Source organism: Ctenopharyngodon idella, chromosome 16 (genome assembly GCF_019924925.1).
Source record: "Ctenopharyngodon idella isolate HZGC_01 chromosome 16, HZGC01, whole genome shotgun sequence".
Lineage (NCBI taxonomy): Eukaryota > Metazoa > Chordata > Actinopteri > Cypriniformes > Xenocyprididae > Ctenopharyngodon > Ctenopharyngodon idella.
Genome location: NC_067235.1, coordinates 14,434,487 through 14,460,348, shown reverse-complemented (window position 1 = coordinate 14,460,348; position 25,862 = coordinate 14,434,487). Strand labels below are relative to the sequence as shown.

General features: G+C 39.0%; 1 protein-coding gene across 11 annotated transcripts in view; it reads right to left on the bottom strand.

Annotated features, from left to right (window-relative positions):
• Positions 1–2,594: 2,594 nt before the first annotated feature.
• Positions 2,595–25,862, bottom strand: part of LOC127497749 (histone-lysine N-methyltransferase ASH1L-like) — a 29,057-nt gene continuing 5,789 nt past the window's right edge. For 2 of the 11 annotated variants that reach the window (XM_051866454.1, XM_051866456.1), the window contains exons 3-16: positions 22,144–25,657; positions 12,881–13,574; positions 12,662–12,756; positions 11,230–11,303; positions 10,833–10,875; positions 9,980–10,082; positions 9,782–9,884; positions 9,581–9,648; positions 9,224–9,396; positions 7,816–7,953; positions 7,652–7,706; positions 5,843–5,957; positions 5,171–5,420; positions 2,595–3,775 (exon numbers count right to left, since the gene is read on the bottom strand). In XM_051866454.1, coding sequence (XP_051722414.1) covers positions 5,313–5,420; positions 5,843–5,957; positions 7,652–7,706; positions 7,816–7,953; positions 9,224–9,396; positions 9,581–9,648; positions 9,782–9,884; positions 9,980–10,082; positions 10,833–10,875; positions 11,230–11,303; positions 12,662–12,756; positions 12,881–13,574; positions 22,144–25,657 — 5,283 coding nt within the window. In that variant the 3' untranslated portion in view covers positions 2,595–3,775; positions 5,171–5,312. The other 9 variants (XM_051866458.1, XM_051866457.1, XM_051866459.1 and 6 more) reach the window with 9 other exon arrangements.

Here is a 25,862-nt window from a genome sequence, read left to right as displayed (position 1 = left end):
GTATATTTAATCTCCACTCCTATGGGAAATGTAAACTTCCTTAAAACGCACTTTTCACTCTCACTAGTTAAATTTGTCTACTAACAAAGTCCAAACGCGTATGTGTGTCTGTGAGTGTGCATATATATATATATATATATATATATATATATATATATATATATATATAAATAGGCTAATGTAAATGAATACGAAATATTACGAAATTAATGTTTTTACACGCTGTGATATTTACCTTTTTTTTCTTGTCGTCGGTCACACATCATCTGATATTTCATCTTAAGTATGCTCTTCAGAGTCCTTGCTGGCTCCTTTGTAGACAAGTTCACTAACTTAAAAAGAAACAATATGTTAGCCATTTTGCATGTAGGCCTATAGGAAAACAAAGAATTGTTGATACGAGTCTATTTATCAAAATGCCATTCAATAAGGTTATTTTAATATTTGATTTTTAATCTAGTTGATGAATAAACTCACTGTTGCTGCAGTTTCAAATCTGCATCTACTATACAGTGCATCCGTAAAGTATTCACAGCACTTCACTTTTTTCACAATTTGTTATGATACAGCCTTATTCCAAAATGGATTAAATTCATTATTTTCCTAAAAATTCTACAAACAATACCCTATAATGACAATGTGAAAGAAGTTTGTTTGAAATCTTTGCAAATTTATTAAAAAAAAAAAAAAAAAAAAAAAAATCACATGTACATAAGTATTCACAGCTTTTACCACTCAAAATTGAGCTCAGGTGCATCCTGTTTCCACTGATCATCCTTGAGATGTTTCTACAACTTGATTGGAGTCCACCTGTGGTAAATTCAGTTGATTGGACATGATTTGGAAAGGCACACACCTGTCTATATAAGGTCCCACAGTTAACAGAGCATGTCAGAGCACAAACCAAGCCAAGAAGTCCAAGGAATTGTCTGTAGACCTCCGAAACAGGATTGTATCGAGGCACAGATCTGGGGAAGGGTACAGAAAAATTTCTGCAGCATTGAAGGTGAGCACAGTGGCCTCCATCATCTGTAAATGGAAGAAGTTTGGAACCACCAGGACTCTTCCTAGAGCGGGCCACCCGGCCAAACTAAGCAATCTGGGGAGAAGAGCCTTAGTCAGGGAGGTGACCAAGAACCCGATGGTCACTCTGACAGAGCTCCAGGGTTTCTCTGTGGAGAGAGGAGAACCTTCCAGAAGAACAACCATCTCTGCAGCACTCTACCAATCAGGCCTGTATGGTAGAGTGGCCAGACAGAAGCCACTCCTCAGTAAAAGGCACATGACAGCCCGCCTGGAGTTTGCCAAAAGGCACCTGAAGGACTCTCAGACCATGAGAAACAAAATTCTCTGGTCTGATGAAACAAAGATTGAACTCTTTGGCCTAAATAGCAAGCATCATATCTGGAGGAAACCAGGCACTGCTCATCACCTGGCCAATACCAACCCTACAGTGAAGCATGGTGGTGGCAGCATCATGCTGTGGGGATGTTTTTCAGTGGCAAGAACTGGGAGACTAGTCAGGATCGAGGGAAAGATGAATGCAGCAATGTACAGAGACATCCTTGATGAAAACCTGCTCCAGAGCGCTCTGTACCAGGTTCATCTTCCAACAGGACAACGACTCTTAGCACACACCCAAGATAACAAAGGAGTGGCTATGGGACAACTCTGTGAATGTCCTTGAGTGGCCCAGCCAGAGCCCAGAATTGAACCCGGTTGAACATCTCTGGAGAGATCTGAAAATGGCTGTGCACAGACACTCCCCATCCAACCTGATAGAGCTTGAGAGGTCCTGCAAAGATGAATGGGAGAAACTGCCCAAAAATAGGTGTGCCAAGCATACTCAAAGACTTGAGGCTGTAATTGGTTGAACACATTGTCATTATGGGGTACTGTTTGTAGAATTTTGAGGAAAATAATGAATTTAATCCATTTTGGAATAGGCTGTAATGTAACAAATTGTGGAAAAAGTGAAGCGCTGTGAATACTTTCCGGATGCACTGTATTAGTATCTGTGTTAATATTACTACTAGAGTGACATTTTCCCTTACAAACCAAAACCCTGACACCAAATGACACTGCTATTAAATGAAATAACAGATAAAGTTATAGGCATGCACAGTCTATAAATTTAATAATTCCAGCATTCCAGACACAATTAGTCATAATCTTCTTCTTCTCTTGCAGTCTTGTTTGTGATGATGACCCTTTTCACATTCCTCGGTAGAAATGAATGTATATGACAATCAGTCACACCAGAACCTATTCTTATCCCGTTATATAACCATGGGGATAAAATCAAGTCCACTATGTAAAAAGAGACCAGGAAAGAAACTTTATCTACAATTTTCCGTCTACTCAGGAGTTCAGTTAAACACTTTTACATTGTGACCTACTTTTGCCTGGAAACAGATTGAGTATAATGTGTTAATGCCATCAAGAGATAATATTTAATGTATCATATGATACAATTAGCTAAGGTAGGTCCACTGACACATTTAATTGTATAGACAAAGCTAAAGGGATAAAAGAAAATTTGGCTTATGAAGCACTAATAAGTTTATGGACAAATTAAAAGATAAAAATAGATCTGCAGCTCTGCCTATGGGTTTATTAGTCTCTTTGTCTTACCACGAGTAATTTGTTACAACTTTCTTCAAGCACTATTATCTATAAACAATAAAACCTATTAAATCTGAAAGCACAATGGTCCAAATATTGACTCACTTTTATTAGTTAACTAATGTAGCTGGTTTAATTCATTTGTTCTGCTTTAAGATGCTTAATGAGCTTCTAACAACTAATTTCTTAGTTCAGCATTACCATATACTTTGTTGCATACACAGCTATTATACATTAAGCAATATAAAGTATGTCATGCATAAAGACGATAAAAATCTGTTTTACAGGCATTGAATGTCCTGTTCCAAATTACACATGCATCGAGACACCATCGAAAAACTATCTATAAAAATATTATTAAAGAATCAATGGAAAACAGATTATTTAACCACAACAATTTAAGACTGTAAATAGAGTTTCTTAAACCATACTAAACATAATTTTGCTAAATATACATTATTTACAATATACAATAGTATAAAACATATCTGCGAGTCTCAAAGCTATAAAGATTACTGCTTCAAATCAATATATTACAAAACGTCACTAGCACAAGACAGCTCTGCACAAAGTAGTAGTAAATTCCCTTTAAAATAAAAATTGTTCTAAAATGACTATAAACAAACACATTTGCTTACATTAAGGCTGTGTTATTAAACCTTTCATGCATTATTGCTTACTTTATAGTTATAACCCTCAACACAAAACACTAAAAAGGCTGTAGACCACAATTCTGCTCACATCCTTCAAAACTGTTCAGTCAGCGAAGCCTATTAAAAGTAGTGAAGTCCATTTTCTTGTAGGTATGCTGATGTGGTGTGTTGAATGATTTAAAACAGTCTGTGTGTGTTCATTCCTTCGACCCAAAACAGCATCACATCTTGTCCGCATGGTTTCCTGCATCCCATTCAACATGTTTATGTTCAGTCTACTGGATAATATCTCAAAATGAAAGTATTACATGTTGTTAGGGTATATGAAAGGATCTGGGGTCTCAGATGTTGATTTGTTTTATCATGTCTCCTGTTCCTTCGGTTGACTTTCTTTTCCCTGAGAGAAAGAAAGGCTGGGATGCTTTCAACTAATCATGTTGTCAAGCATCAGCCATGTCCATGCTCACAAATGGCATTTCCAGGAGTGCTGTCTTAACCTGCAGAGGACAAAGAATGAGAGAAATAGTAAGAATGAGAGCATCTTACAAGCAAATATAAATCAAGTGAAATGGGAATTATTAAAGGACCCTTGAAATGTGGAGAAATAAAAGGCTTTGATCCATGCAGTAACCTTAAAGCTGTTATAGTCTGTGCATCACCTAGAGCCAACTGTCCATACCAATACTTGGAAAATATTGGCTTGTGTTACTGTACATCTCCAATAGCAAATGGTTTGGTTAGCCTTGAATGAATGAGGAAGATTTCAATGATGCTAACAAAATTAGTGAGGTTTATGATTAAAACATGAAACAAAGAAATTGCCATTAGGAGAAGAAAAATAAACCTTCTTTGAAAACAAGCCTTTCTTTCTTTTATAAGTTTTTCTTCTTAAGTAAATGTGTCTTGTTTTAATTGCTCTGATTTAATATTTAAATATTTTTACTGAAATATATTTTTACTGAAAATAATTTATTGCAGTAATGGGATGTGCTGATAGTAAAATGCTGGTTGATATGATAAGCCAATAAATATTTTCATGTTATGGCCGATAACTGAAAAAACATAATTGTATAAAATGTATAATATTTAAATCAAAATAAATAAAAAATAACATTTTATTTTTTATAATTATTAAAAATAAAATATTAAGAACTAATAAATGGTTAATGATTAATAACTGATAAATAGCTAACATAAAATTCTAGACTATTTAAATCAAATTAAATAAAAAATGTTATTTTTAGAATTATCAACTGATTAAAAATTATTAAAAACTAGCAAATCAATTGCTAACACTACAAGTATACTATTTAAAGCTAAATAAATTCAAAGAAATAATGTTTTTATTAATATAAATGAATTAAAAAAAAAAAACATTAAAAACTAATAAATGGCTATTAACTAGCTGATAAATGACTAACATTACAACTATATACTATTTAAATCCAAAATAATTAAAAATTGTATTAAAAGCTACAGATGAATTTAGGTATCACAACATTATAATGTTTGAGATTTGAGAGGTTTGAGATTTATTAAAATGACATTTAATAGTGTTATTAAATTATAAGTGTTTTTAAAGATTAAGTTTAATTGTGTGATAAATTACAACAAAGGTAATCTAAATGTAAAAATATGGGATATGAGCATACACAATTAAATATTATTCAATATACTGTATATCTAACATTGACTTAACTTAAAAAAAAAAAAAAACAAAACTCTAATATCGGATGATTACCAATATGGTACCAATATATTGATATATAATCTCCAATAGTGATGTTTATAACTGAAATTAATTTTTTTCATAGCACAGTTGTGTGAATTGGGACTTGTGTACAGGTTTGTACAGTATGTGTGTGTTTGTGTATAAATGGCAAACCTTTTACCTGTGCAGTGCATCTGTGAGTGCAATATACAGCAGGTCTTTGGTATCGGAGAGCATTATCTGCCTTCTGGAAGGCGCATCATGCTTCTGGGTTTGGTCACAGCAACGCCCTGATAGAGGCTGCTGGTGTGGTTTTTTGTCACTCACAGGAAACTGCCGATCTGAGTTAAGGCCTCCTGATGAGCACTATGGTACACTTCCCTCAGCTGCCTCACGTTACGACCCACCGAGGACTCGCATCCGTAGTATTTCTGATAGGATTCAAAACATAATGAGAGGATGATATATTAACAGTGCATTTCTGAACATTATGCTGAGGCAGATTTTAGGCTTGGCTCCAATCTGCAGATATTAGGCTCCAATCTGCATGCACTTGCCAAACCATCCAGTGTTCCTTCTTTTTAGGGAGGATGTGAGATGTAGTGACTCATGGCTGGTGACTGAAAGATTTGATTCTCCTCAAAAAGTGAGGCATAGTAAATTCATGGTGCTGTTCTATGGTAACACTGCAGGGAAAATACTCTGGATGTGTGGCAATAGAAAATCTATCCTATTCTGAATTTTGTTTGATGGTCAGTATGAGGTATGACCTAGACAGATGAGAAGTCAAACCCATGACAGGTGCAGAACAACATCAAACAGTGTGAGTCCATCAATACTGTGTGAAACTGACCTCAGCGCAGTGGAACACCTTCAGCATGTCTGAATGAAAGGTGTCCAGACTCTCATAGTGGCCTGAGAGGAGCTGCTTCTGCAACATACTAAGATCAACGGGAGCCGAGCCTGATCTGGAAGAGAAAACACACAAATGAAATGTTTATTTTTTCCCCAACAAATAAAGGCCTTTGAGGCCATCTATATTCTAGAGTACTGACTTGAAATGTTGGTGACTTATCTTGTACTATATAAACTGTTGTCCAATAAAATGCTCTGTGGAGTGAGTAACCAAATTATACATACTCTACCATTCAAAAGTTTGGAGTCTGTAAGATTTTTGAAAGAAAGTATTTTATTCAGCAAGGAAGCATTAAAATTGATCAAAAGTGGCAGACATTTACAATGTTACAAAAGATTTCTATTTCAAATAAATGCTGTTCTTTTGAACTTTCTATTCATCAAAGAAAATGTATAATGGTTTCCACAAAAATAATTAGCAGCACAACTGAATGTTGATAATAATAATAATAATAATAATAATAAATGTATCTTGAGCACAATCAGCATATTAGAATGATTTTTGAAGGAAAAAGCTCATTTTAAATTATTATAGCTAATATTTCACAATATTACTGTTCTTACTGTATTTTTGATCAAATAAATGCAGCCTTGGTGATCATAAGAGACTTTTTTCAAAAACATAAAAAAATCGTACCGACCCCAAACTTTTGCACGGCAGTGTACCATCCGTCTCCGACTAACAATGCCAAGGAGCAAATCATAGTTCATTGGTGTGTTTGGTTCCACTGACTGGTAAATGACTGAATTTTAATTTTGGGGCGAACTATTATTTTAAGACGGAGGCATGTCAAGGTGAATGGCCAATAAAAATGTAATTGGCCACACCAGGACATTCCCCAATCAGAGGCAGGCATTTAATAAAACTAGACAACCTCCTCCCATGTTATATTTTGACTTCAAAGTCCTTCGGATGAGACGTTAAACCAAGATCCTGACTTTTATTGGTCATTAAAAATCCCAGTATGTCCTTTGAAAAGAGTAGGGGGGTAACCCCGGCATCCTGGCTAAATTTGCCCATTGGCCTCTGTCCATCATGGCCTCCTAATCATCCCCATATACTGATTGGCTTCATCACTCTGTCTCCTCTCCACCAATCAGCTGGTGTGTGGTGGGCGTTCTGGCGCAATATGGCTGCCATCGCATCATCCAGGTGGATGCTGCACATTGGTGTGGTTGAGGAGATTCCCCTTCCATATGTAAAAGCGCTATATAAATGTAACAAATTATTATCATTATTATTATTATTATTAAAATCAAAAGTGCTGTCCGAAATATTGTATGATCAATTGAAGAAAGTATATCACCTAATAACTCCATTTGTCATGCACTTTGATCTTTGAAACTTTGCAGACTTTTTACATTCATTAACAGCTACATTACACACTACAAGAAAGTTGATATCCGAAAAAGCCCAATGGGGCACTTTAACTTGCTTAACATAAATACATCCGACTGGAAAAGTATTAATGAAGAAAAATATTTGCATTCTTTAAATGTATGAATCACATTTTAATCTATTTAAATTATAGAAATGACTGACAATTGACATCCTTAATAACTATCATCACCACACCGCCATTTAAAAAGAGCATTCTGCAATCTACTGTAGCTGCCAATGGGAAGAGGTTTCAGCTCCCAGGTTCCCTAAATCTCTAATCATCTGGAGACTGTGAAGAGAACAGCAGGAGAGTCGCTGAGCAAACAACACCGGCGAGTGGAAAAGCACACACACATCCGCACAAACCTCTTTCTGGAGCACAGGTTCAGCAGAGGAGCGGCGAGGGTTTGTCCAGATGACCCTAACAAACGCAAATGACAGAAAGAGTGATCAGCTGTGCTGGTCTTCACGCTGAGCCTCTCTCTCAGCCTTTTGCGACACGTCTCTATTAATAAAATCAACAGTCGTACCCTTGTGACTGACAATGACGTCATAGATCCCCTGGAGTGTTTGCGTGAGGTTTCTGCTCTGTACACTTCTCCCCTCCTCATCTCCCTCGCCGCTGAGTCTGTTTTCAGACTGTGGACTCGAGTGAGTCAGGCGCTGGTCTGTAATGTGCAGAACACACATCCTCTTACACATACAGAATATAGTCTTATTATTACACATACATGATACACAGCACACTTGAAAAAACGTGCAGCCATAAACTCACAGACTATTCAATGCACATTCAGTAATGGACTGCAATCTGAAGTCTCTCACAGTCTGTCATCTTTATTTTAAGTGCAATAATCGGAATGCACTTAAATACACTTTTTCCATGAACTCAACGGGACACGGTAGCCTCTACGTGCCAGCTGCGCTAGCCGTTAACCACATGTCCTCTTCTGCCCTTTTGACTAATGCTGAGTGGAAATAGAATTGAGGTGGTTTTGGGAGCTGGTCCAGAGCTACGGCCCGCTGAGCATGAAGGAGGGAGAGGAGAAGAGAGGAGGAGGAATAGCTGATGCCATGTTCTTCATCAAGAAACTGCCTTAGGTCAAAAAAAGCGCTAGAAACAGAGTGTCCCACTTAATGTAAGTGTCCTTTGTAGCACCAGTACATACACTTATGTAAAGGTGAGGTTTGCTGGCAAACCAATCGACTTCAGCTACACACTTAGAACGTATAATATTAGAGTCATATCATGAGGGACCAATTTCATACTACATTCAGAACTTAAAACTTCACACAAAAAAGAAACAGTTATTGAAATTACACTGAAATAGCACTCAAATACATTCAAACACAAATCAAATACATTTGAAAACTCGTGACGCCCATCCAGCGCCAAGTTTTATCTATTTGGTATTCAGAAACTTGGCCCATATTAAGGAAAAATCTGAATAGATACTTTTTTCTCCTAGATACTTTAAGAAAGTCTTTTGTGTGAAACAGTTTGTGTGAAATTTCAGCATGTATTGTTTAGTGATGCTGACACTTTTTATTTCTTTGCTATCATATTATCTGCAAATACAGTTTTTTAAACATATACTTTAAAATACGGAGTACACTACAAGTGTACATTCAATACAATTAAGCACACTTCTTTTTCACAAGACGGAACTATGTTGGACTTGACAGCAAACCTGCAGCTTGTGAGTAAAAGCACATAAAAGCCCTGCATGCCATTTTACATGCGAAGAGGACATAGTCTTTAAGGCACAGCAGCCTGCATGATTAAGATTAGAGTCAAAGAGGATGGAAAATGGTCATAAAATGTAAATAAATGATGACAGAATTTTTATTTTTAGGATATATATCTCTTTAAGAGCTGAGAACAACACGCAGACACACACGCACACACATTTTACAGCTATACACACACTGCTGGACCTGACTTAGTGCTGGTGTCTTCCAGATCCCCTTTCTGACTTTGGCTGCTCCCGCCATCTTCTTTGTTTTCTTTCTCTCGCTCTGTCACCTCCTCCCTCAGGAGCAATGCCTGTCTGTCTCTCATTTTTTCATAGTTTCTCACCAGAAAAATGCCATGCTCCAAGACAAAACTCCTATCAGGGGAATAAGAGCAATCACAGATGTATGAGCAAACGTAAGAAGTACAAGACAATGAGAAATGTGAGTGTGCAAGTAAGAGGAGAGCATAAAACGATCCATAAAACATAAGGAAGGAATGTGAGCAATGGGTAGAAATCTTGTTATTTGTTATCACTGTTGTTATCACTGTGTTCTTGCCTCTCCTCAAAAGACAAGGGCATCATCAGGAGAGGGGAGGGGACATTTTCAGCATCATTGCCTTTCTCCTGCAAATAAAGTCATTCGCAATGTGACCAAACTGACCATGCGCTTTAAACTATTTCACAATGATGAAGTCACATTCAGGCATGTTGTAATGGAACAGGAGTAATGGAGGAGTGAAGCTGTATGTGAATATACCTGCTGTTCGAAAGGGTCAGATTGATTGGGAAGCTTATTATCAGTGTCTGTTTCACTGATTTCTTCTTCAGCCTCCTCTGTAGTTGGTCTACAGCTGACATTTCTATGATAAGGGAAAAAAGGTTTAGACAAACCTAGTGTAAAAAACAGTAGATGATTTGCCTGTGAATGTGCTTGTGTATGTGCGTGTTTACTTACCTATTAAGGCTGTCAGAAACGCAGTCACGAGTCACACTGTGTTTATGAGGTTTACAGAAACTGTCTTCGGTCTGAGTGTGAGACATTACATCAACAGACCCATCTCAAAGAGACAAAGAAGAAAATGTTTACACTATATTCACTGATTCTACAGACTTAATTCAGAGAACAAAGCCATTTTTAAATAAAATATTACACAGTAGTCAGTGCAAGTCTTAAAATTTAATTGGCCAATTGGCGGTTCAAGAGTTTCACAGTTTGTATTGATTGGTTGTTTGTGTCTGTAGCATTTCAGAACTATGGAAGCCCATTTCCATCACATATCATAATAATTGGTAAATCATAATTATGACATAAAAAGTAGAAATTATGAGATACAAAGTCATAATAATGAAAAAAGGCTACATTATGAGATACTGAGTCATAATTATGTCTCTGTAAAATATTGAAATTATGACAAAAAAAGGTCAAAATTATGAACCATAATTTTTGTTATAATTTGACAAAAAGTTGACATTATGACAAAAACAATTATATAAATTACATCAAAAGATTTTGAATTCTGACAAGAGAAAATTCTGACAAAATGTTATGTTATGACAGAAGGTTGAAAATTATGAGATAAAAAGTTATAATTATGGGATAAAAACTCAAAATTTTGACTTTTGATTTTGAGTTTTTGTCATTATGACTGTCAGAATATTGTCTTTTTATGCAATTATTTTTTTGTCAATGTTAATTTTTTTGTCATAATTTTTACTTGTCATAATGACTTCTTGCCTCATAATTTCGAATTTTAATGTCATAATTTTGACTTTTTAATCTCATAATTATGACATTTATGCCTACTCACCGGATGGGGCTGTCTTTCGTGGGGTCTTTGACTTTTTAGGACGCTGTATTGGCACAGAGATTGCATCTCAATTATAGTATGACAGTAATAAAAAGGCAATATTTAAAAGGATAGTTGACTCAAAAATTAAAATCATTTACTCATCCTAATGTCATTCGAAACCCTTAAGAACTAATGATTCATAAAATCATTGGTTCCCATGTGACTTTTTACCAATTGTGACTTTTGTCTGAGCTTTTGTCAATTTACTTTAATTAAGGTCTAATTATGAGAAAGAGAAGTTAGACAAAATTCCCTCCTTTTCTATTCCAGAATAAATACATATGGGTTTACAATGACATAAGGGCCAACAAAGCATGATAGACCATATGTTTTTCAAATGAATTAAAAAAAATACCTTTTTGTGTGCACAGAGTTGATATATGTCATAGGGCAACTGAAAGTCAATCCGTTTCAACCTCAGATACTTTCCTGTTACACACACACACACACACACGGGTTACGAATGTGAACAAAACAATAGTACGTTTTTTTAGGAATCTTTGATGACAATAATGTACATTTTAATATTTTGAAAAATGTTTGTAATTTTAATAATAATTTGCTTTTTAATTTTTGTTTACATTACACAAAAAAAAACTGAAGAGTACATGCATTTATTAATCCTAATATGACAAAGGCTTGGCCCAATAATAATAATAATTAGGTAACATAAATGGAAGGTTGTCTAGAAATATCAGCTCAACTTATAGGTAAACTATGTAACTTTTTTTGTTCAAAATTAACAATTGAAATAATGAGTCAAAACATAAGCAACACTACTTCCAAAACATATTTTTGTCTTACACTGATTCACTATGGTAAGCCTATTATAAGTGTTTATATTTTAGACCTAGCAGGATGGTTTGTGAGGGAAATTGTGTACATACATTACTCGAACGTGCGTGTCTCCTCATATCTGTAAATAGAGAAAAGTTGCTCTGGCTACTTTTTTGACGCATGTACTGTATGGTGTTGGAGTGGCATAGGTTAGTTGTTACAATGAGTTAGAAAGGCTGACATTGTTAAATCACCCGTTCAAAAAATAAATAAATAAATAAATAAAACAAACAAAAAGCCAAACAGAGGAGAATCTGCTGGCAAAAAGAGAATGCGACAGACAGACTCGTAATTAAAAACGAAAATCAATATTGTCTTGGCTTTTCGGAGATGGCGAGAACTGAGGGATTTGAAATGCTGTAAAGGCAATGCGGAGATGTCTTTTTTTATTACTCAACAGGCAAGTAAGGTATTTTATTGAACAGATGAATTGTCATATTTTGCTCTCTAACAGAATTCATTGTAAAGCTTTATCTAATGTATAATCTTATGTATCATTATGGTTGTAGCGCTATACTGGAATTTATTTTCAAGGGAGTAGCGTAGCAGTAGCTACAGTATAGTAACGTCTTAAGCTAGTCAGCTGAGATCTTTTCCTAAACACAGGTGCTGCAAACCATATTATCCGCAAAATCATACAGAGCCGAACCACAACCAAAACAATGGTCTTGCATGCAGTTTTGTTTTGTAACCGCTAGAGGGCCAAAAGTTACATAGTGTACCTTTAATTATTATTCATGAGCAAATCATTGCCATACCATCATAACCAGCCTGCCAGTGGCCCATCCAGTGGCATTTCAAAACTTGTGTGCCTGAACCAAGAGCTCTAGATCCTTTTTATTCAATACAAATTAAGCTCATTATGGACTGGATCATTTCTAACTTTCAGTTCAACTTTCATAGTGACCTCCATATGACCCCATTAAACTTACACACATATACAAACTCACCTACGTGTATAGGTGCAGGAAGCAGGCCGTGCTCATGTTCTTCAGGATCATACTCAAGGCAGTCTGTGTGTACTGGAGAGGACAGACTCATGGGGCTTTGTAGAGTAAACAAACAGACAGATGATTTGTCAAGCTCTTTGTAGAGAGCTCTGTAAATAATGGCTGCATTTAAACAAATATTCTTAAGACTTGTTTATAAATGCATGAGAGCTCACTCACTTTTCGCTTTTGTACACATTTGAGTAAAGCCCCGCCCACTCGTATTTCTTTTCATGTGGCACAGCAGACCTCTTCTCTGATTGGCTGTTTACTGACACTGATGGGTCCTGGGAAGGTGAGGATGTGTCAGCGTGCGAATGTGAGGGCTCTTGGTTCAGAGTTACATCTTTTCCTTCATCTACCTGACCTTCGTTGCTTCGAGCTTCATCTCTTTTTTTCCTTCTTTGCCTTTTCTCATGTTGAGCAATGGCTTCAATCGCACTGAGCACTGTGTAATCATCTCTTTCACCTTTCTTTCGTTTTGCAGGACACTCTGTCACTTCATGATGCAAAGGTGTGGTCAGTAGATTTGGAAAAAAACACGGTGCAGGGTTTTTCCTTGGTCGACCTGGTCCCCTCCTCTTCACCTCACGTCCTGTGACCTCTAGACCTTTGGGATTCTTCTTCCTGAGAGGCTTTTTGGCATGTTTCAGTGTACCCTTGTTCTGCGTTGTGTTTTTAGAATTATTTAAATGAGAAAGGCTGTTTTTGGTAGCAGAACTAGAAGAAAAAAGCCTGATATCATTGGTCTGAAAGTGTGTTTTGCTGATGTTGGGTCTTTTCTCTCTTCCTCCTCCCTCTTGTCCTTCATTAAGCGATGGACTAGCATGCGGATAGTGCTCACGGAAGAGTGAACTGCCAGGCTGGAAGCTCTCTGAAAGAGAAGAGTAAAGATATGAGCAATCACATAAGGGAAATTTACTAATGAATTGCGACCACTGATGTCGTATTTAAATTGCACACGCTGTCTGTGTTGTTTTAGAACCAGAGTAATTAACCAAAGTAATTATGCAAATCAGGTAATACCCAAATGGCCAAAAAAAAGCTGTGCTGAGCTTAACTTTCATGATGCAATTCCCCATTATTGCAGGTCAGTTCTAAGTGCTAAGTTGTGAAGGATGCAGCACACTACAATCCGGTATTAGGGATGTGACGGTATCAAATTTTCATGTTGCGATAATTGCTTTTATTATGGTATACAGTATTATCACAATATTGAAATAAGTTGCAAAAAATGTGTTGTCACAGTATAACAGGTTTAAGTTTAACTCTTTTTCTTATAAGAAACAAAAACTCTCAACATTTAAATACTATAACGCAATACACATGTTACGGTGGTTGTGTGTAAATACGAGAACAAGACGAAGAAGATCAGAATCACAGGTAATATTTAATCCAACACTGACAGGAAGGTTCACAACTCACATAAAACGAGATCCGACAAACACAGAACAGAACAAGGAGATTATATAGGGGAGCTAATGAGGGAGAACGTAATCAGGGAGAACAGAAACAGGTGAGGATAGTTAACTAATCAGGATACACACAATGAGGGCAAATGAACAGAACAAGACATGACAGAACTAAATGCAAACATAACCAAAAGTCCATAGGTGTAACAGTATGTCCCCTCCCTGGAAGGCGCGGCCTCGCGCCATAGATGGACCAACTGCGGAGGGAGGGAGGGGGCTCAGGTGGTGGACGAGCAGGTGAAGGGTAGACAGGAAAACAGGCAGATGACCCAACAGGAGACAGGAGGGACCAGGGCGGAGCAGATGGTGGGAGGAGCCAAGGAAACAGGAGGGACTTGGAGCAGGAGGAGTACGGTGGGACCCAGACTGCAGCCAAGCAGGCTGCCCACGGTGGAGCCGATGGAGGGAGGTGCCATGGTAGAGAAAGGGCTGACGACACCAGGGCAGTGACTGACTGAGGTGGAACAGATGGAAAAGGAGACCAGGGTGTCGCCGGAATGCTGACCAGCCAAGGCGACGCTGAGGATCCGGCGGGACATGGTGATGCCGACGGCTCTGGCGACCGAGGCACAGGTGGGGCTCCAGAAGGCCGCAGTGGAGCTGGAGCGACAGAGGACCAAGGTGGAGCTGGAGGGAGTGAGGAAGCCAACGGAGCCAGAGGGACGAAGGGACGAGGCGAAGCCAGAGGAGTGCAGTCCTGAGGTGAGGGCAGGCCGACGAACGACCAATGCGGAACCGGAGGGAGGAGGGAGCCTGGCGGAACTGGTGGACTGATGGGCCACGGTGGAGATGAGGGAGGTTTAAGCCAAGGAGGAGCTAATGGACCGACGGGCTGAGGTGGAGTCCTGGTCGCGGAGGCTGGAGGTGGAGACCTGGGGAACCACTGACCATGACGTAGCTGTAGACTGGCAGACACACGGCGAGCCCACATCACAGATGGTGGGCTGAGGGTAAGCATAGGGGCTGACAGGAAGCAGCGGAGATGAAGAAGATGAATGGGTGCTGGTGGGAGGAGGTGGGAGAGGGAGGCTGGGTGGGAGTTTGGGACTGGCTGGGAGTACAGAGGCGGTGTGTGCTGCCCGCACACACAATATAGTATCTCCCAGCATAGGGAAAGACACAGACAGGGGTATGGTCTCCGTGATCGTAATGGGACAGACAGGCAGTTCAGAACAGACAGGCAGTTCAGATGAAGGAAGACAGGTTACTTCAGAATCAAAATCTATTAAATCAATTTCCCCAGAGCACGATCCTTGCTCACCCTCAGCGGCAGTGCAGTGGGCGGGGCCCTCCTCCACGCCCTCGCTCTCAACCGTAAGCTCCCTTACGAGCGCTGTAGCCGGCTCACGCACCTGATCAGACATTCCTTCCCGTTCTGACTCCGTGGCAAACCTCAGCTCTGTCGCTCCACTCGGCAAAGGCTCGTGTGGGCATTCCGTACCGCGGGATGGCTGCTGGTCGGGGTCTGGGTCTGGAGTGGTACTAGCGAGATCCTCTTCCCCGAGGCAGATGGTGAATGGCGAGTTACAGCTCGCCAGCACCCACTCCACAAAGGCAGCGAAATTTGCCCGTGGACCTTCTCCAGACAACTGCGCTCTGCACGTGCCGTTCAAGCTCACCCGGTAGAAAGTGCAGAGGCAGTAGTCCGGGTAGTGTGTAAAATAGGCAGTCTCTATGAAGGTCCGCGTGTGGTCCTCCAATGTTTGTTCCCCCTGCTCCAAACACAGAAGACGAACAGCGGGGATATCCATGACGAAGGGAAAACCAAACAAAATGAAACCAAAAAACAAAAACAAAACTGCTGCCACACTTAACACTTAGTTGGTCGGATCTTCTGTTACGGTGGTTATGTGTAAATACGAGAACAAGACGAAGAAAATCAGAATCACAGGTAATATTTAATCCAACACCGACAGGAAGGTTCACAACTCACATAAAATGAGATCCGACAAACACAGAACAGAACAAGGAGATTATATAGGGGAGCTAATGAGGGAGAACGTAATCAGAGAGAACAGAAACAGGTGAGGATAGTTAACTAATCAGGATACATATAATGAGGGCAAATGAACAGAACAAGACATGACAGAACTAAATGCAAACATAACCAAAAGTCCATAGGTGTAACAACACAAAACAAAAATAAAAATAAAGTAAAATTATAAAGTACAACAGGTGACACTTTACCTCAAGGTCTAATTAACATTAGTAGGCTATTTATTTTTAAAACAAGTTTGAAAGTTTGAAAAAAAATATCCTATTAAGTCTTTAAGTATTAAGTATTTGGTGCTGTGATGAACAACACTGCAAATAAAAAAAAAAACTGAATGGCATTTTAAATACTGTTCAGTAGCGCACCTGCTTTGTTTACAGGGTTTTCGGGGTAACCGCTGCATTTCTGCTGTTCCATCAGCACCCTCTGTGTCAGAGAGTGAACATGCACTTTCATTCAGCGTGTTTCCTTCACTTGTTCCACCATGTGCTTTCATGCACGTTGGGCTTGTTTACATCTGAGTGTCCCTGACGCAGCATACAGCAGAGTTGTGCATTTTATATGGTTGATGGGGAAAGTATTCTTAAAATGTATTATAAAAATTTTAATAATTCGTAATAAATAATTATTCACGGTATTTTGAAGTGCCCACCATAACAACATTGTGCATGTTTATTATCATGATATATCGCATTACTGAATATCTGCACATGGCTATCCGGCATATAGATTGTAGTGTGCTGCACAGTATCACTTCGCTACTGTGATTCTGGTACCTGAATTGGCTCTTTAAAGCTGGCAGAAGTTTGTGAATAAAGCAAAATCTACAGTTAGAATCCTTTAAATAGAAAAGAGATGTCTTTGCTGAAACAAATTAAATAGAATAAACACAATTAAGTGTCTGGTCAAACTGAATTGAGGGTGGCAAGTGAATAAAGGCCAGTTCACACTATAAAGATAACTATAATGATAAAGCGTATTATAAGCCTGTGCTGCAGTAATGTCGTCTGCTACTTTAAATGCTCAAATTCTTTAAAGTTGGATTTACTGTCAATGTGGGGGTTTTTTTCTCGTCAATCTGCTAGAAAACATCTTTCTGAAAGTGATTCCAACCATATTGTTTCTCTGTCATTGTTATAGCTATGATGTGGACTCAGAAAATTTGAATATTTATTAAGACTTTATAGTTATAGTCATCGACCTTGGTACTTTATTTTTTTTAAGATTTATTTTTGGCCATTTCTGCCTTTACTGTGATAGGATAGTATAGAGTGGACAGAAAGCAAGGTGGGAGAGAGAGGGGGGACGGGATTGGGAAAGGTCCACAAGCTGGGACTCGAAGTCGGGTCGCCCGAAGTGCAACAGCGCTATATGTCGGCATGCTGCCCACGAGGCTATCGGCGCTGACTCGACCTTGGTACTTTAACTTTATATAGTTAATATCCAGTACCACTTAATTACCACTCCTTTTTTCCCCTAAAAAAATTTACTATTGGGCAAATGGAAATATCTTGTGAGCAACATATGCTTGAGTCTTACGCATAATGATACACATATTAAGATATAAAAAACTAATCAGACATTAGAAATAAAACATACAAAATAAAAATCTGAATAAGATTATCTTAATGTTTTATTGTGTAAATGTCCAGGGTTATGGAGTGTATAGGGCACAACAACAATTTGAGGGGCAATAATTTAGTGCATTCACCCCCCCAGTGTTCAATCAAGTTCAGATTTCATTAGTTCTGCCTGCATCCCCACTGCAAAATCATATTTTCATTGCAATACCAAGCAAGAAAGTTTGAACAACCTTGGACATTGTCTTAGCACAGCCTACACAGGAACTGTAATTACAATTATGCCACAATGATTACAATTACTGTTGGTACAAATGACAATTACAGTGAGGGAATGAAAGGAAGGAAAGTTTCTTTCCTGTTACTGAAGATGACCAAGTCATCACTGTGAAATATCATTCTATTTAAACCAACACTGAAACATTGAGAACCTGTGAGACAGCATGATTTAGATAAGCACTACTGCTCATGAAAGAGTTGAAGTTTTTGAGAACTACTGTAATCCTGACCGTGGGAATTATACTGCCAGTATTTACTTCTTTACTGCAAATTCCTCTACTCTCCTCTACAAGTACAGCTAGTTTAGATATAACACTAAATCAATTTCACAGAGCTCCACTGGAGTGCATTCCACAGTGAGCGATACCCTGAGTCCCCAGCACAGTGACTGTGAGATGAAGACAGGGTGTGTGCTTGAACAGACTTTACTAGAGTGATAAAATAACACATTTGACAGCATATAAAGACAGGCAGTGAGGATAAAGGCTGTATAACATCGCATTCCTGTAATCTCTCTAAAACCTCTCTGAGAGATGGAAAGGAAGGAAGAAAGAGAGAGAGAGAAAATAAAGAAAATGTCCCATGTACTTGTTTTCTCAACCATCTACAAAAGAGCTATTTCTAGTCTCTGGATGACAGCCAAGCCTAGACTTAAAAAAAAACAAAAAAACTTTCTGATTGAAAGTGTGAGGACACATTAACGTCTGACATATCAGATATACTCAGTATTAATAACATTTTTAGGCAGAGTAAATACACAAGAGTGGCATTTTTAGGGCACATCTGGCTCTAATTACAAAACGTGTTATTGCCATATACTCGCTTTTGCTTACAAAAACATTCCTTCCTTTCCCCTATTCTTTCTGTCAATCATTTTTCACATTTCACTTGTAGATTTCCATGCTCAGATTTCGTCCTTTCCACTAGCATCACCACATTTCCTTACCGCTGCTGAATGCCTGCTCTTTCTCATTCACCCTTTCCAAATCAAACAGACTGTTTTGGCCACAGGCTGACAGAAGGTCTATGGCAGAGTCTTAAATGGAAATTCTTTGGCAGAAACATGACAGAATAAGCATATAATTCATAATGGTTAAATGTATAGCAGAAATCTGGGTGGTTCCCTTTTACAGAAATACTCAAATGTGAAGATTAAAGCATGTGTTTACATATAAATAAGCACTTTCATACTTCACTGAAATGTGATACCCTATTTGAATCCATGTCCACTAAAAATACAGAGTCAGCATGACAGAAAAAGAACCAGTGCTGCTTACCTTAGTTTAAGCATTTATATCCACAAAATGACTATGTTGCGATTTTGTGTGCTGGTGACAGAAATTGAACAACAGCAAAGCAGTTCTAATGATGGATTTCATTACAGAGGACCCAAACCCTAAAGCTAAGATTACGTTTGCAGAAATGTCAACACTATTATTTTACTTCCTTGCAAGAACAGGTATTTCATTAAAGAAATCAGGAAACATTTTTTTATTTGTTTAGAAACAGTATCATGATTTGCTATTCCCCTTTTTTGCATTAATGGGCAGGAGTGGCATGTGGTGGACTTCTGAAATGAGAAGGAAAATCCCCCTCTGGGTTTGGGTTTTTAGTTCATGTTCCAGAATCATTTTCCATTGATGAGTTTTGTGTAATAGGCATATACACTTAAGGATTATCAACAAGCAACCAGTAACATAATACTTGTTACTCACAGATTATCATTTTAACTTAACTTTGATTGAAAAGTGGAGATGTCCAAGTAAATGAGATGTTAACTTTGTCATTAATTAGTTTGACACATTAGTTTGATTCACAGACCGGATGTGAGCATGACAGGCAGGCACTATCGCATAGCCAATCATATTCCTGATAGGCAGGAATCATCCAATTGACAAGGTTATCAGTCAATCACAGCAAAATAAAGGCATCGCCTCCTCTGATGGAAAATTTCGTCTGTATTTTGCACGTTCACAACATCTCAATGATGTGAACACGATGAGCTTAAGGATTGCAAAATTATGTGCACAACGCAAGAGATTCAGATATATACATAAAGTAATAATAATAATAATAATAATAATAGTCTTTAATAAATCCAGGGAGAAATTCAGGAGAACAGAACCATGTTAAACTATAGACAATACCAGACAAAGAACTAAGGAAACTAAGGGCTTAAATACACAGGAAGAGTTAATTAACCAGAACAGAATCAGGTGCAGGATTAATCAGAAACTAATGACCAAGGACCACAGGCAAAACGGGAGCAGTAAAAATGAAAATTGGAAGGAAATTGGAAATGCCGACAGGGGAAATCAGGGATTTATGATGGTGGGAGGAGCCAGGGAGGAGAGCAGAGCAGAAGGAGCCAGGCGGGGACACAAACCACAGCCAGGACAAAGGCCAACAGCAGAGTCGAAGGAGGGAGGAGCCATGGAGGAGACTTGGCAGGTTTAAAACCAGGGGGACGACAGACAGAGATGGAGCCAATGGATGTGGACACCCTAGAGGAGCCGAAGAGCCGATGAGACCGGGAGAAACCGATGGATCTGGAGACCAAGGGCAGAGCTGCAGCGACAAGCAGCCAAGGTGAAGCCAGGGTGCTAGAGGACTGGAGGGGAGCCGGTGGGACTGAGGACCAAAGTGGAGCCGGAGGGAGGGCGTAGCCAGGTGGAACAGAAAGGACGATGGTCCCAAGTGAAGCCGAGGGAGGGAGGAGCCAAGGGATCTGGAGGTGGAGCCAGGGGATCTTCTTGACAAGGTGGAGCTGGAAACCGGAAGACCCAAGTGGAGGCGGGGCCTAGGAACTGGCAGTTATAGGCAGAGGAGTCGGGTATTCTGTTACGCATATGACTATAATGATGCGCATGACGCAGGAGATTCAGAAAAATAAATAATACAAAATTTAATATAAATCTTTAATAAAAATCCAGGGAGAAAGTCAGGAGAACAGCACCACATTAAATGGAAACTAATTAAATGGCTTAAATACACAGGGAGAGTTAATTAATCAGAACAGAAACAGGTGCGGGATTAATTAGAAACGAATGACCAAGGAACACAGGCAAAACAGGAGCAGGGAAAACAAAACCAAAACAGAATGAAACTATAGACATATTCCTGACATTCTAAAGGCTGTTGGAAATTGTTGCTTTAGAAAATTGGATGCTCTCTGATCTCATGTAACATAATATTGTTTTATTTTTGTACCTGAAATTATTTTCTCATTCAATTTATTTATTTACTTATTTTGCGGCAGTGGCAGCCTCCTCCTCTGAGAAAGTGCCCCTGATGGGCAGGTATTCTTAATAAACAGTAAAAGCTGCATGCACAAAGACAAGCAGACACCACACACTATGCAACACCAAATGTCCCTGTCTTCCTGCTGTGAGAAGTTCTTTGCATGCTGGCATTTATTTCTTACCATATGTTTTCAGGAATGCTAATTAGCAAAATATGCATTGCTTTTGCCTCTAAAAGTGTGTACTGATTCATACTTTCACGTTTTAAACTGGTGCTACTATGGACAGTTAGCCAGTCACATGAAAATATGATATTTATAAAGGCATTAAAAACGTATACGGATTTTGCGGTTCCCTCACCAATCTCTCCATCTAAAACTATCCAAGAGAACATAACACAAAACAAAACAACTAAATAATAATAGCAACAATGCCAGAATACCACATAATGTGTACAGCTAATGCATAACAATATTTACACACAAGAGATACCATATACCTCTCAGTGGACTTATAAACAGATTCTCTGCCAAGGAAAATCTGTGTAGCCAATTACACACAGAGCAAAATCGAGCTCCATTTTGGTACCTAACCAGTAAAATGGTGTGAGACAAATAAGACCATAGACTTTTAAATCTATAATAAATTAGTCTTATTTCACTGTTCAAAGACTGTAATTATTTCTAATTAAGCATTCCCAAGCATTTTCTCACTTAGTCAATAGGAACTAAAGGATACTGAATAGAACTTTTCAATGCCAAAAAATGCTAGACTGTACCCTTATGTCTTCCATAATATGTCACCCAAGCAGTGACAGTTATTTGATACATGCAAACAAACAGACAAACAAACAAAAAAAAATCTCATGCCATCTTACCTGATGGTCTTTTGCCTCCAGCTGAGCAAGACTCCTTCATCGTTGAGCTTCCAGGTCTCATTAAGTTTCTTGAAGCACACTGAACTCCATCAGTACTCCTTTGGCCTGTCATTCGACTGTACCCACTGCTAGCAAGGTTGGGGTTCCTCAGGAAAGCGTGATGGTGGATTGTTCTGTCTACTAGGGGAGGTGATGGTAATTCTTCATCACCTTCATCATCGTCCTCCTGGTACCCTGATCCAGCTTCTTGGTTTAAGCCCCTGTTCCTCGGCTCTACCTGAAAGCTCTCTCTCCACCTCCATGGCTGCTGATGCTCTGCCCACCTAACTTTTGATATCGGTCTCAGGTGTGCAGGTCCTATATATGAAAGTGGTGAAGTTTTTTGTTGGTCTGTTTGTTTTATGGGTGTTGAGGAAGAGCAGGGTGAATTTGAGGACAGACCTCTTCTGAAATGGTCTTTTCTGAGCTTACTTTGTCCTAGTAAACCCTCTGTTCCTTCTCTTTCTCTAAGCCTATCATCCACAAATCTTTTATCTCTACCTTGCTCTCTGTTGTCTTTTCTTTGCCAGCTATTTCTACTGAACCAGTCACTAGAAGAATGAGATGTTACATTAGCGTACGTTGCCTGTGGCTTCCCGCTACAAAGTACAGAGTCACGTTTCAGAAACTTATGCTTCCTTTTATGGAACTTTGATGGGCTTAAAATGGGATTTTTGGAGTAGGGGTGCACATAAGAGGGTAAAAAAGGTGACGAAGGGTATATAGTTGCAGATGGAGGGTATCCACTATAAAGTCCAAAACCAAATGAAGTGGTAGAGAGTGGCATTTTGTAGGGCGAGTGGTAACAACCACCTCCTGACAGTGGGAAGCCAAGTTTGTGCACTACCGGACAATGTGTAACAATATGTTCACTTGGTTGTGAGGGGCATCCGTTGTTCCGTTTAAAATCTGCCATTCCAACATAATGCAGAGAGTCACGGGAAAACTCTGACTGAGGTGAGTAGTAACCACTGAAGTTGATCTGAAACATGGTCGGATGGTGAAGGTTTTGCGGCAGACACTGAAGAACGTGAGCTTTACCTTTCCCACTCTTTCTTCCAGACTTAGCTTCATCCCCACACCCTCGTGATGATATATGATGTACAATATGAATCTCACTAAGTCTGACTACTAACTCCTCAACCTCTGCCAGAAAAGCTGGGTCTTGCCTTTTGGCCCTGAGTTGAAGAAACTTTTTCTTACATTTGTGTTTATGTCTCCTAGTCTTATCATGGGTAAAGCAATTATGACCTTTTCTATGGCACTTGTATTTGAGTCTTTCTTGCTCCATCAATGCTGATCGTGCAAGGTGTGTTGTTCTGTGGTCTTGAATCCTTACAGAGCCTAACTGGGATGTGGCCGAAGGGTGTGGTGCTGACTGTGAAGAGGAGGGAGGTTTAGATTTCTCTTCAGGCACTGCTTTAACCTTTTGGGAACTGGTTACCTTTGAAGCAGAATGTTGATCATATTCATGGTTGCCAGGATGAAGCTTTCTCCGGAAAGAACTAATAGAGGGCGAAGGGGACTCGAGATGTTTAAATGAATAGGGGAAGCTGCACAAAGCAGATTGGCCATTAAATGAATTGCTATGTTCACCAGAGGTGGACAAAGAGTTCAACTGATTTGAAGATTCTGTCAAGACTTGCTGAGACTTTTGACTCAGAACTTGGCCTGAGTCTTGGTCAGAAGTTTCTCTTTGAGTTTTAGGTTTACGACCTCTCCTTTTTCCTATGTAGATAGTCCCACGTTTGCTGACATTAATTTGTGGACCAAGTTTTGCCCCAAAAGATGTAAGAAGTGAGGATAAAGAGTGTGTACCATCTGAAACTGAACAATCAGCATCACCTTCATTGTTCTTCTGAGCAAAATCAGTTGTGTAACTTTGGCTTTGCCCTGAAAGAAACTGTGTGAGTACTTTATCCTTCTTCTTTACTCTCATCTTATTGATATTTTTGATAATTGTTTTCATTATTAACCTATTTCGTTTGCGGCGGATTTGAGCATCTCTAGCTTTGGACAAGGAGGGTTTGAGTTTTCCTTCAGCACCCTTCTTTCCAGATGATGAGTCTTGTGATTTAGATTTCTTTGTCTTGACAGAAGAGGAACATTTGGGATGAACTTGTGTTTTGGGTGTTGGCTTTGGGAGTTTCAGTCCATCCTCTGGATCAGAGACATTTGAGTGTTCAAGTATGGGGAGCTTAGTAGAAGACTTCTGAGACTGACTTCCCTGAGGAGACTCATCCAACCTGACGATTTTTGGACGACCTCTTTTCTTAGGAGGGGGCTCAAGGGATGAGGTTTCTGATCTGGGTGATGGATGTTGCAGTTGTTTAGATTTAGGAGGTCGACCAACTGGTCTTGTTTTACCCTGCTGTGATGACAATGCCTTTGAGGACTTCATGTAAGGAACTTTTATAGGTTTTATTTTTTGAGGTATCATTTTAGAGGCAGTGGAACTAACATTAGGAGTTTTGACAAGATCCATCTTCTCCCCTTTATTTGCCATCTTTGTCATTTCAACAGCGTTTTGATTGTTCTGTGAGATGATGTTTTGTTTGGGATGTAAAGGTGACTCATCACTTAGAACAGAACTGTTAAACTGAGAATCTGCACAGCTGGAAGTTTGAGATGAACACTGCACATCTTCTTCCTGGTTTGAACTATGCCTATCCTTTTTCTTATTCTTGTCAATGATATGCCCCATCCTGCTGCCATCACTTGGCTGGACAGCAACGGTTTGGGCAGGTTCCATGGTCATTTTTCTGGTGTCATCTATGACTTCACTTTCATTATACTTCTTGTTTCTTTCTCTGCTTTCCAGTAACTCTTTCGTACAAGTGCTGTTCTCAGGAGTTGCTGATTCAGCAGATTTATCTGAAGCAGAAAGGAGCAGAGGTATCTTGATAGAGGGATTTGCCTGATGCAATAAACCATTTTCCTCACTCCTATTGTTAGTTATGGTGTTACACATGTTCTTGGAACATGCAGAATCTCCATCCTCTTTCTCATTTGCATTCAAAACCTTGTCAACATGACTTTCTCTGACTCTAGAAGTCTTTTTTGGAGGATAGGGAGTTTGCTTGAGTGAATTCTCACTACATGATACTGGAAACGATGTGCTGTCATTTTCAAGACTGGAAGAAGACTGCTGAGATGCCTGAGCATTCAGAGTCATAACCTTTGAACATTCTGAACTGAGGGAGGAGGTCATTGCTTCTCCAGTTGGGAGATCTTTGCCCTTTTCTTTTTGAACATTTAAAACCTGCGTGCTGTCTTGTGGACTGGAGTTCTGTTGTAATGAGGAAGGTGGAGAAGGGGCAGCTGGAGGTGAATACGTCTGTTTCAGCAAGGTAGAGGAAGTTATCCTATCTGAAAGTGGTACTTTGCTATCTGTCTGTGGTTGAACTGCATAAGAAGGTCCATCCGATGGGAATAATGACTTTGAGTCAGCCTTCCTCATGTTTTTTGATGGAGTCTGTTGGAAGAGAGGACATGTGCTGACCAGCGTTCATTAGGAAATATTTAAAGATATTCAATAATTCAGGTCACTTTATGATATCCATTAAAATTAAATCAAAGGCAGTCTGGAGTAGCTATACATTTGAACATATTTGACAGGCTTCATTACATGATGACTTTGATAGGCTTTGACTTAATTTCACTGACATTTCATAATAATA